The following is a 12,944-nucleotide window of genomic DNA, read 5'->3' as shown; positions in this document are numbered from 1 at the left end:
CGCTGAGTCACAAAATATACTTTTATTTCCTATGCCCACTGTCTTCCCTCCTTCAAATATAGCATGAAAATTTACTCTTTCCCCAAAACGGACTAATCTACAAATGAAATCTAACACCTACTGTGAAAAATTGTATTAAACTCCAAGTCAACAGAAGAAAGGTCCCATCTGATACACTTTCTCTGTATAGGTCTCATATTCCTCATCTGCGAAATGGAATTCTATCAATAATGCCGGCCTCAGAGGGCTGCCGGGAAGAGTAAACGAGGGAACCCAGGAAATGCTGAGCACAACGTCTGGGCACTACAAATGTTCAATAAGCCTCCCCAGTACTAGCTCAACTGAAAGAGAAGCCAGGCGTAGGAACCTGTCTCTGGTATCATGTTTCCCTGTTATCAGCACAGGGAGCATTTAAATAATTTTTTAAAAAACAACAACCAAAGGGAGCTCTGGTGGCCTAGTGGCAAGAAGCTGCACTGCACTCCCAGGGGTATGCAGTTTGAATCTACCAGATGCTCTGCTGGAGAAGGAGGGGCAATCTCCTCCTGAAGCGGTCAGACCCGATTTGACTGTACACACACAAAAGATAATAAAAGAAAAAAAACCACACCAAAAACACAAAAAATAAACAACCAACAACCAAACAACTATTTACATCAGAGCTATTACAAGCAAGGTCTAAGGTGTATCAGCCTGCAAATGATTTATTTCAATCTACAGCAGGAAAGCACCAAAATGGAGTCTAAGCCATTAGAAATTTCTACTGCAATCTGACAGTGTCCTTTTACATCTCTGGAAACTAATTTTAAAAAAATTTTGTTTCTATTTTGCACATCTTTTATGCCTTTTTCTGTTAGTTCCTTATGATTGTATTTTCTGAAAGCAAGGAGGAGCTCTGGTCTGCCGTGCGCAGCGCTGTCAACTAAGGCTGTGTGAGCATCTCCAGCAGTTTAACAAACCGGCTGCTTCAAGGAAAACCGAATGGCTGCCGAGGCCTCTTGTTAAGTTTTACTGCCTTGGAAACTCAATGGAGAGTTGCTCTAAGTCAGAATGAACAGCAGTGAGTTCTTTCATTGTTCTGTGTTAATAAAAGTATAGATTGCAACACAAAGGAAAGGGAGGAAACTGGTTTCAGAAGTGCTGATTCAGTGAGAGCCTCTTCATCACCCAACGGATAGCATGCTATTCTTCCAACTCTACAGTATCAGGGCCAGTTTGAGGTCTTGTCACAAAACCAAGTGCTACCCTGAATGCCCATAGGCACTGTGATCAAAGAGAACCGAGTAAACTTTCCTCCAACAGAAGGGATATAAAAAGCCCAGGCAGAGTCAAAGCTCAAAGCTGCTAAACGAAAGGCCAGCGATGCAAATCCACCTTTCAGCAACAGAAAGACGAGGCCGACTGCTTCCACAGAGACGCACAGTGTGGGAAACCCCGTGGGGCAGTGATCTGCCCCAAAGGTGCATTAATGACTCAGGATGCTAACGAGATAGTAGTGAGTCTCTGTTGTTTTGTGTGAGAGTGAGGAAGGTACCCTCAGAAAATATCCTTTTAGGGGAGCTCTGGTGGCCTAGTGGCAAAAAGCTGCATTGCAATCCCAGAGGTACGTGGTTCAAATCCACCAGATACGCTGCTGGAGAAGGAGCGGTAATCTCCTCCTCTACCTGTCAGATCTGATTTGTACACACACACAAAAAAATAGTAAAATAAAATAAATTTTTTTAAAAAACAAGAAAGAAAATATCCTATTGCTATGTTTTGGTATCTTGACCAAATTAGGCATATCACAATCTTCTATGGCTGTGTCCACCTGTCCCTGAGACAGCAATGGCACTCTGAAATGGACAAAAATCTTAAAGAAAAAACCTCCCTCAATCGTCAGGAAGGTTAATCCTTACCTGTTCCCCCTTTTAGAGAACAGAGTATAACACGGCGATTGGAGTTCGCATGATACGTAATTAACATCTCTGCGTAAGCAGGACTTGCAGTATCCTGTTTGCTCCTTCTGATTTAAAACAAAACAAAACAAAAACCCTCCCTCAAATCTTTGTGATCCTGCCTTTTACAGAATTAAGCGAAATCTGATAGTAAACAAAATATTAACCTGTAAAGTCACACTCCCACTTAAGATTCTACTAACTTATTCCACTCCTTTGTTTCAAAAATTAATAGAATAGCTTTGCCCCAGTTTCAAATATGTTTTATAAAGACAAGGGTTCTTTCTTTCTATACCTCTTCTGGGAAGCTGTGTCACACCCAGAATGTGTTGCAATGCGTTTAGATGCTGCAGTTTTCTGAAAAGCAGAGGCAGGATTTTTGCTCATGGCACCTGGGCCCCACAGCCACCCGAGGAGAGGAGCGTGCTTTTGTGCTTCAGGGTAAGTAGAGGAGCACATGCTATTCTGCTGATCACTAGCATCGCAGAGCAGTGGCTGTAGGATTCAGAGTCCTGCTCCCTGCCCCCCTGCCTGCCAACCTGAGCTTGGGAAACTCGCTCAGCCTCTCCAGATCTGAAATGCATGATGATCTGTAAAAGAGGGAAAGGCTTACAGAGACAGCAACTCTCACTCTTTCCACCAGCTTGTGGTAGAAGAAAATCTACAGGGCTTGTCAGTATTAAGCGCCATCCTCATCCACCTTGCTTTCTTTGCCAGTGCTCAGCAAACAACAGGGTAAAACCAAGAGTATCCCCAACCTAAGTCTCCCTCTCCAATTCCTTCACAAAACGTGAATTTTTAATAGTCACCAGCAACGAAGGCCCTCAAGTCTGGTAGTTCAAGAGACATCCATTTTAGGCTACAGGTTTATTTGTATCAAATATTCCAGAATGGAAATAAGACAGCAAGCAGATCAAAGTGTCACAGAGGGTCAATGGCTGCACCTGAGGATGACAGACTAACTCATGCATTCAATCTTCCAAAGTTCGAAGATCCATTTCAATCACACCACTCCCATCAAACAGTTCAGCAGATAAAAAGAATGTCCATTTCTCATTCCCAAAATCAAGCAATTTAAAGGTGTGAAACCGATGAGAATTTATGCTTGATCTTTCTCCCAGAGTGCTGGAGTGTCAATAGATATTGGCAGGTTAAGAGACAGGTGGTGGAGGAGGGAGGGAGGGACTCAACTCTAGTTCAAAGGCACCAAGGCCAGGAGAACTTCTGAAAAGCTGTTAAAATATTAGATAGGTATTTCAGCCATGAGTTTACTTCACATTATGTTTACAGAACCATTCCAACTACTTTCTTTCTTCTTTAAGTTGGTAATTGATATTTCCTAGCTCACAACAGGATATAAACTTCTCAGAAGACAATAATGTCTGTAATTTGCTGCTTGCCCAGAACGCATTTGGCGTCCATTTACTTGCTTATCCTGGAAGCCCTGCATTCAGAAGTGTAAATGGCTGGAATCATGTAAATATAAAGGTTGGAATCTTATATCCTTGGCTTACAAAAAAAAGGCATTTTCACAGCTGATGCTTTTAAAACCAATTTTTACTGCAAAGTTAACATTTTTCATTCTATTCATACAGTATTTTAGTATGATTGCATACTTTGTCACCACGCTGCAATGTCTACTTACCCCCTCCCCCTTATCATGAATGGCCAGAAAAAAAATTATTTCTGTGTTTTCTACAGAATTAGACCATCTAATTATAAACAAAAAAACAGGACAGGACATTAGCCTATCCTGGAAAAACACTACTTAGCGGGCTTATTCCAAACGAAGCAAAGAAGAACTACCAGAGCCAACATACCAGAGCCAACGTACCAAAAAGAACTGGCTGACAAAACCATCTCAGGAAGGAGCACATGATCAAAAACCAATGAAATGAAGAACAAGTTCAAGCTGTGCTGAAGGCATCCGTAAAAAAGAAGGCACCAGGAAATGATAGAATACCAATTGACAATCATCAACAAACAGATGCAAGCCTAGATTATGCCAAGAAAGCTAGCAGACAGCCAGCTGGCCTGACTGAAAGACATTTGTTCCCATTCCCAAAAAAGATAATGCAACAAAACATAAAAACTAACAAACAATACTAATATCACACACATGTAAATTCTTGCTGAAGATTATTTAAAAATGGCTAGACTCATACATTGACAGAGAACTGTCAGAAGTTCAAGCTGGATTTAGAAAAGGCCATGGCACCATGGGTATCCCTCCTGATGTTACATGGATCTTGGCTTAAAGCAAAGAATACCAGTGTTTTACTGACCAAGCAAAGGCATTCGACTACGTGAGCCGTAACCAAGTATGGTTAACATTGAGAATAGGAATCCCAGAACACTTAATTATGGTTATGCAAAACCTGTACCTAGACCAAGAAACTATTGTCCGAACACAGCAAAGGTACACTGAAGGGTTTAAAATCAAGAAAGGAGTGCATCACGGTTCTATCCTTTCTCCATATTCACTCAACTTGAATGTGCAGCAAAGCATCTGGAAAATTGGGCTTTATGAAGAATGTGACATTAGGATTGGTGGAAGACTCATCAGAAACCAGCATCATATAGATGGCACAAGCCAGCTTGTTGAAAGTGAAGAAAACGTGAAACACCTGCTGCAGAAGAGCAAAGATTACAGTATTCCATGTGGATTACCTCCCAGCAACCTCACCACTGGGCCAACTGGCAGCATCACGACAGATGGAAGAAAGAAAGGGCTGAAATTGTGCAGAAGGGTCGACTCGGGTAAATTCTGAGCAGAAACAAGTCAAGAGATAACTATGCTTTACCTTCTTAAACTATTTCACAGAACTGCTACCAAAAATTATCAGTATGCAAACAGATGCAACTTTTCTTTGAACCTCATCTCATTCTTGGATTTACGAAAGCAGCTCAGATGAGAATTTTCTTTGGCACTCAGCTTGGAAATGCCCTTTGGATCTTTTTTATTTTTTTTAAGCTTTTTTAAATATTTATTTTATATTGGTTGGCTTATAACGTTTGTATATTGTGTTTCACACTTTCCACGGCTGTGGGAATATTACAGACTAATGCTGGAAAATTACTGCCCTGTTTTATGTTTTAACAGAACCTTCCTGACATTTACAGGCAATCCAGTGAAAAAACCCAAGATGTAACTGTGTCTATCTGTGCTTATCCTTACACAACACCCATCACCCATGGTACACCATCTGCGTAACCAGCCCTCGGCACATTCTTCTCCAAAGACAGGAGGCAAGAAGATTTCTACATGAGAAAGTGTGCTCCTCCCAAACAATGCCATGAAACTAGAGTTGATCAGCATAGTATCAGGTCTGCTAACAGTCACAGCTTTACATTCCTATCACACCAATTTGCAGGCATTCTCTTTGATCGTTTCTAAAACACATAGTTTAAAAAAAACACCCATTTTTTAAATTTAAAAATTCTACTAGTGTTATAAATGTCTTCTGACTTGTTCATTTCTTTAAAAGTAAGTTTTTAAAAATATTTTACCTTTGCTAGTCACATTTTTTAATGTATTTTCTCTATATCGAGCATGATAATGAAACAGTAACAAGAAACTCATATTAATTTCACACTCGATTAGAAACAGAAGGAAATATAATCAATGTTTATCAATAAAAAATGGCAAGCTATACATGGGAAAATGTCTAAGTTTAAAAGTAATGCAAACACTGACATCAAGCAGATATATGCACATCCATGTTTATCACGGCTTTGTTCACAATAGCAAGGAGTTGGAAACAACCCAGGTGCCCATCAACAAACGAATGGATAGAGAAGTGCTGCATTTAAAAACAAGGAACTCATACAATATTATTCAAAATGGGTGACCCTGGAGGACATTATGCCGAGTGAAGTATCTCAGTTGCAAAAGAACAAATACTGCATGGTGCCACTGCTGTAAAATGGGGCTGATATCAGGGTTGGAGTAAGACTGAGAAAAACTGGGTAAATTGTGTATACTGCACTGAAACAGATGAGGGAGAGAATAATTTAAAAGCGATGTATGATAGGGTATTATGGTTATCACAAGAGTCCACAATTAAGGTTGCATAGTGGAATGTAATTGGGGCGGTGGGAGGGGTGCGGGGGGATTGTGTACCAGGGAGGGAGTCTTTCTTTTACTTTTCAGAGAGAGGAGTGAACTCGGGGTGGGGACAGGGCTGGGAGGGGAGAGAAGTAGCAATGAATGAATGGAAATCCAAAATTTCTGTAAATGTTCATTAAAATTATTAAAATTAAGGGAGCTCTGGTGGCCTAGTGGCAAGAAGCTGCACTGCAATCACAAGAGGTAAATGGTTCAGATCCCCCAGACGCTCTGCTGGAGAAGGAGGGATAATCTCCTCCTGTACCAGTCAGATCTGATTTGACGGCACACACACACAAAATAATAAAATTTTTTTTTAAATTATTAAAAAAAAAAGTAATGCAAACAGATGTCCTGGGCAGCATCTGTTGAAGGATGCCGCAAGCATTTCTGCCTATGAAGAGGACTTTAAGGCTCTTACAAAGTGCCATAATAAAATCACTGACTCATGAGCTTAAGTTGCATCCTTATTTGCAAAAATATAACTGCTGAAAATAAAATTCATATACAAAAGATGATAAGAACTTTATTGCATCAAAGGATTTCCGTCAAGCAAGTGACAATGGAACAGAAGAAAATATTTAATACATATGTATCTGATAAGGGATTCAAAATGCAGAATACATAAAGAACTCCTGCAATTTAGTAATACAAGAGAAATGATTCAATTAAAAAGAGCACAAAGAACATGAACACTATTTTCTCTCAAGCAAATACACAATAAGCACATGAAAAGCTCCTCAGCATCACTGTTTTTCTTGTTATGTGCTGTCAAGTCGCTTGTGACTCATAGAGACCTCTATGTATAACACAGCCCTGAAATCTGCTCTGTCCTGTGCTAACTTTATTGTCTCCAACACACCTAACCTCATGACTTCAGTCACTGTATCAGTCCATCTCACTGATGGTCTTCCTTACTTTCTCTGTCCCTCCACCCTCCCAAGCATGAGGTCCCTCTAAAAGAACTGGTCCCTCCTTGCAAAATGCCCAAAGTATATCACATGAAGCCTCAGGATCCTTGCCTCCAAGGAACAGCCTGGTTTCACCCTCTTTAGGACAAACCTGTTTGTTCTTCTGGCAGTCTATGGTGTCATTAGTCTTTCCAAAAATCAAACCCTTGACCATCAAATCAATTCTGAGTTCTAGTGACCCTATGAAGCAGCAGAACCACCCGAGGGCCTGCAATCTTTATGAAAGATGCCATCGGTATGATGTGCATACTGTCACCTCTCCCTCCAGGGGGAGTGGCTGACTTAAGTCCTTAATCTTTCAGTTAACATCTGAGTGCTACACCACTACCCCACATGAGTTCCCATTAGGCATAACCCACTGTCACTGAACTGATTTCAACTCCCAGCAACGCTCCACCAGGTTTCCAAGCCTGTCAGTCTTAGTGGAAACAGACAGCTTCATCTTTCTCCTGTGGAGACTGAGAGAGTTGAACTCCAACCTTAAATGTGAATCAAACTTACACTGATAAAATGAGTATTAATAGAAACTTAAAATACGAGTGTGATGAGGACATGGAGAAACTGGAAGCCTTGTGTTCACTGCTGATGGGAATATAAATGACTCTCTCATTAAAAGGAAGCTTAGTGCTGCCTCAGAAGTTGGAATACAGAATTATTACAGAGCCCAACAATTCTGCTCTCAGGTATAGGACCAAAAGATCAACAGCAAAGACTCAAAGCAGATCACTGGACAGCAATGACCACTGAAGCATTCTTCACAAACAGCTAAAAGATAGAAGCAATGTCCGTGTTCATCAACAGATGGATGTATAAAAAACTGTAAAATAAAGCACAATGGAATACTAACCAGCCATAAAGAGAAACAAAGTTCTGGTGCATGCTTGTATTATATGACACGGATAACTTCAGAAAATTATGTTCACAGTGAAATAAGACAGATACAAAAGGACAAATACTGTAGAAACCCACGTATATGATAAACCTAGAATAAACGATGTATTAAAAAAAAGGCTTTATTTGTAGTTATCAAGAGCTAAGTAGAGGGGAGAAAGGGAAGATGGAAGAAAGAATTTAGATAACAAGGTACAAGAACTTAAAAAATCATTACGAGAGAGAGAGAGAGAGAGAGAGGGCAGAGCCAACACAGTACTGGAAATAACAGAAACACATGAAAATGCAATCCACATCTCACATGCCCAACGTGTGCGTCTCACATAATTCAGGCATGTTGCTAGGACAGCCTATTCCTTGGAGAGAGACAGCATACTTCGAAAGCTGGAGGGTCAGTGAAACCAGGTAGATTGACACAGTGACAGCCGCAATGGGCTCTACTGTGTCAGAAATCGTGAGGATGGCACAGGATTAGGACAGGGTTCAGATACACTGTTTATAAGATTACTAAGGGTCATACTCGACTCAACAGCAGTCGAGTCTATAATCTAACAACAGTCTTTGTTATAAGAATTTATTCATAAAGCAAGCTTCAAGCAGAAGAAATGGGAGGAGTAAACGAAGCAGAAGTATGCATGTCATTCTGAGATTACATGGAAATAAGAAGTCATCGATAAGTTTACAGGTAAATATGATTTAGCACACAAACCTAGGGAGTCAGGGAAATTCATTATATCCACATTCTGGAAATACACAAGAAAAAAGTTAATATGTGCAATTATTTAAACACCAGGCTTCATATTTCTGTACTGGAATAAATGCAGAACTGTGGTAGTTAGATGGATTAAAATATTCTTCAGAAGGGTGAAGGGTATTAATTCAAACTGAGCCCAATAAAAAGAATTATTTCCCATTTCTATTAGGAGGTGCCTTGGTAGGACCTTGTGTTTTTCCATTTGAAAGGTAAAAAAATCAGGAATAACAATGGCGCCTCAGCTAGCCACGTGCCTATGAGAGAACCACACATTTTTCCACAGTAATTTTGCCTTCTCACATATAGGTTCATGATTAGAATGAAACACCAAAGTATTGTGGTACATTTACGTAAATGAGACTGAACATTCTGTTCCCCACTTCCTGGCCCCACTGATGCAATGGGCATTGATGAGTAGGTTTAAGTAATGAGCAAGCTTAAGTCCTCCCCAGCTCCATGTCACTCAATACAAAAAAGATACAGAGAACAAATGTGAAAGATGACTAGTAAAATTATTTGAAATCTAGTAACGAATACAAGAAAAACCCACAACTAATGTCTCTTTACTTTGGTATAAGTCCAAGGATGGAAAAGAAATCTGTTCTTATAATAATTTTTCAAATGCAGGTTGGAATTCCTCTCTTATATTCAGCCCCACAGAGCACTCCAAAAATAACCCCCCACACTCTACAGAACACCTCTAAATCCGAATCTGATATTCTCTTAAATCAGAAGGAAATTATTCAAGAAAACTAGAATTCCCAACTTAGCTGACCAAAACAGTGCTAAGACTTCATTTAGGCCCCATGCCAGCCCTGGCCCCTGCAAGCCCCTACCTGAATGTCAGCGTCCATGCCATCCTGGGCACCTGGCAGCCCTTACCTGAATGTCAGTGTCCTTCACAGGCTCCAGAGGCTCAAAAGTGGTGGCTGCACTCAGGCTCTCCAATCGTTGCGAGATGTGGGAAATGTCAAGTCCCCGAGACCCAAGGAGAACTGACCTGTGTGGGAAGACAAGAGAAAGGAAGAGAACAGGATGAAAACACTGACTTTGCTTCATAAAACAGAGTATCAAGACATTTTTATTTCGCTGTTTTAAACCTTTTCCTAAAGTTATAGAATAAAGACATAATAGAGAGCTGGATAATGACTAAGAATGACAGAAGAATTGATGCCTTCTAGTTGTGGTGCTGGAGAAGAGTCTAGAAAAAAATACGGACTGCCAAGAAAATAAATAGGTCTGTCTTGGAGAAAGTAAAACCAAAAGGCTAGGTTTCTTAAGTTCCGTCTCACATACTTTGGGCATGTGGCCAGGAGGGACCAGTCCTTGGAGAAGGACATCATGCTCGGAAGGGTTGAGGGACAGACTCTGGATAAGACAGACTGATACAGTGACTGGGGCAATGGGGGTAGGTGTATTGGAATCAGTGAAACTGGCTCAGGACAGGAAAGGTTCAGAGCGGCTGTACATAGGGTCGCTATGGGTCACAGGTAACTTGACGGCACATAACAACCACCACAACAACTACCCTTGATAGTTAAGAGAGATTCAAGTTCTGATCATGTCTGAATTAGATTAAGAGAACGCTCTGGTGATGTAGTCGACTGTGCTAACCTAGAGAGGGCTGTATCTAAGGCACAAGGTTCGAATCCACCAGCAGCTCCAATGAAGAAAGATGGGCAATCTCTTCCCAGCAGGCTTATATTATCTGAAAATCTGGAGGATCTGTTATGACTCAGTTCAGACTTAACAGCAAGTGAGTGAAAGAGTGACTCCGTCTAGAACACAATAATTGGTGTTGTTGAGTATAACTCATAGAGACCATATCAACAACAGATGAGAATCCTGTCCTCTCCTGCAGCATCTTATCAACTACAGCCCACTTGCTGCAGAAAACTGCCCCAATCCATCTAACTGAGGTCTTCTTCTCCTTTGCTGACCCCTCCACCCTTCCAGGTATGATGTCTCTTTCCATGGAATAGCTTCTCCTAACAAAGTAAGTTGGGAGCTCTGGTAGCCTAGGGAAGCTGCACTACAATCCTGAAGGCATGTGGTTCGAGGCCACCAGCTACTCTGCAGAAGGATGGGCAATCTCTAACTCTGCGATACAGAACAAAATTTGTGAGACGAAGTTTCACCATTTTTACTTCTAAAGAACATTTTGGTTGCACTTTCTCCAAAACTTGTATCTGTTTGTTCTTTTGGCAGGCCACAGGATACTCAGGACTTCTCCAGCATCACAATTCAAATGAATCAACTCTTTTCCTGTCATCCTTATTCACTATCCAGCTCTCAGATGCACAGTAGGTGACTGGAAAGACTAGAGCTTTAATCAGGTGTACCTTAGTCTTTAAATTGGCATCATTGCTCTTCAGAACTTTGGAGAGGTCCCTGATTTGGGACTTTCCCAACGCTAAACATCCCCTGATTTTCTGATTGCTGGTGCCAAGGGTGTCACTTGTGGATCCAAGTAAGATAAAGTTGTTGACAGCTTCAATCTTTCCTCCAATTATCATGATGCTGTCTATCGGTCCAGTAGTAAGGCTTTTTTTTCCTTGATATTGAGATGCAATCCATATTGAAGGCTGTAGTATTTCATCTTCTGCAACAAGTGTCTCAAATCCTTTCAGTAAGCAGGGTTGTGTTATCTGCCTAATGCACAATGTTGATGAGTCTTCCTCCAATCCTGATGTCACACTTCTTCACAAAGCCCAGCTTTACTCTAATAATGTGCTCAGTAAACAGACTGAATAGGTATAGAGAAAAGATACAGCCCTGACACACGTCTTTCCTAATTCTGAACCATGCAGTATTTCCTTGCTCTGTTCTGACAACTGCCTCCTGATTCAAGTACAGGTTTTATGAAAGAACAATCTAACGTTCTGGGATTCCCATTCTTCTCTAGGTTAGTCACAGCTTGTTATAATCCACACAATCAAATGTCTCTGCATAGTCAATGAAACACAGACAGACATTCCTCTGGTACTCTCGTTCAGCTAAGATGCATCTAACGTTGGCTATAATGTCTCTAGTGCCATGTCCTCTTCCAAACCCAGTCTGCACATCTGACAGTTCTCTACTGATGTTCTGTTCCAGTCATTTTTAGATAATTGTCTGTAAGATCTTGCTTGCATGTGATATTAAGGATATTGTTTGATAATTTCCACACGCTAGTTCAGGCATGGCAAGCAGAGACCCTAAAAACATGCCTGCAGAATCCATAGCCCACATGATACCTTGTGGTTCTGTCGGTCATACTCTCTTATCATCAAACAGAAAGCAACATATTTTTTCCCAAGGCATTTCAGACGCAGTCTGTAGAGTCACTGATAATAAAAGCAGACAGAACTGCTCCTCTTTTGCATGGCTTCTTGTCACTGCTCATTCAACCAAGTGCTCTTTAAAATCTGGTTCATTTGCTGGGTGCTGTCTTACCTCTGAAGCCCGTATTTACTAATGCACTTACAGGAGTCACTTAAGACCCACCAGTCTACAAACACAAGCAGGCATCCCCATGACCACGCTCCCCTAACCTCTCCTATCCCAATTCTCTCTGCCTGTGATGTAGGCACACAGCTTGTTAGGCAGACAAAGCTGGAAAATCCAAGAGACAAGGAAGCAAAGCAAGGTGACTGCTCCACTTACAAATTACCACAAGTTCCTCAGAAGATGGTATGTCTGTAACTCCCCAAACACATCCCAGTCCAACGCAGGCAGGAAGAGCCACACGCTGCCCCCAAGCCACAGAGTACCAACGCTGCCTCCCCACCAGTACTCACGCCTTGACATCGGCTGTCTCCTGGGATGTGCGTGTAAGGGTACGGGAACGCAGGCGCTCTCCCGCCTGCTGGATCTCCTGTAAGTTCCTTTCCACATGGGGAAGCTCTGAGATGCTCTCAGTCTCAGCGGCAAGCTGTTCAGCCTGCTGAAGGAGCTCGCCGAACCCCTCGGTATCCATTGGGGTGCCAGATCCTAGTTGGAAGAATAAAAAGAAGGGGTCTAAGTTAACAGAAAGATAGCCTTCAAATACTGGTTGAATCTTCTTAGAGTGCAATTTAAAAAACTAGGACTTGCACAGATAAGAAACAGCTTATCAACAAGTAGAATTTGTTTGTAAACATACCCAAGAACAGGCCTGACAGAGAAAGTAATCAGCCTGTGAAGCCGCAGTAGAACTTCTGTGCATAACATTATGCTGAGTGAAATATCCCAGTCACAAAAGGACAAATATTACATGATGCCACTGTTGTAGAATGGGACTGTCCTTGGGGTTGAGGAGAGAC

The 12,944-nt window shown here is 41.3% G+C and overlaps 1 protein-coding gene across 1 annotated transcript in view; it reads right to left on the bottom strand.

The window, feature by feature from the left end:
- The window catches only part of NUP93 (nucleoporin 93kDa), an 88,027-nt gene extending 75,400 nt beyond the window's left edge, over positions 1 to 12,627 (bottom strand). Inside the window, exons 1-2 of the mRNA XM_006897113.1 lie at positions 12,441 to 12,627; positions 9,544 to 9,661 (exon numbers count right to left, since the gene is read on the bottom strand). Of these exons, the coding sequence (XP_006897175.1) occupies positions 9,544 to 9,661; positions 12,441 to 12,619 (297 nt within the window). The 5' untranslated portion in view covers positions 12,620 to 12,627. The remainder of the gene's footprint in view (positions 1 to 9,543; positions 9,662 to 12,440) is intronic.
- Between the last annotated feature and the right edge of the window lie 317 nt (positions 12,628 to 12,944).

The sequence above is a fragment of the Elephantulus edwardii genome, unplaced genomic scaffold (genome assembly GCF_000299155.1).
Source record: "Elephantulus edwardii isolate Elephantulus edwardi_28Jun2011 unplaced genomic scaffold, EleEdw1.0 scaffold00201, whole genome shotgun sequence".
In the NCBI taxonomy this organism is placed as follows: domain Eukaryota; kingdom Metazoa; phylum Chordata; class Mammalia; order Macroscelidea; family Macroscelididae; genus Elephantulus; species Elephantulus edwardii.
The sequence above is the reverse complement of the archived record's forward strand: the minus strand, read 5'-3'. Positions and strand labels throughout refer to the sequence as shown.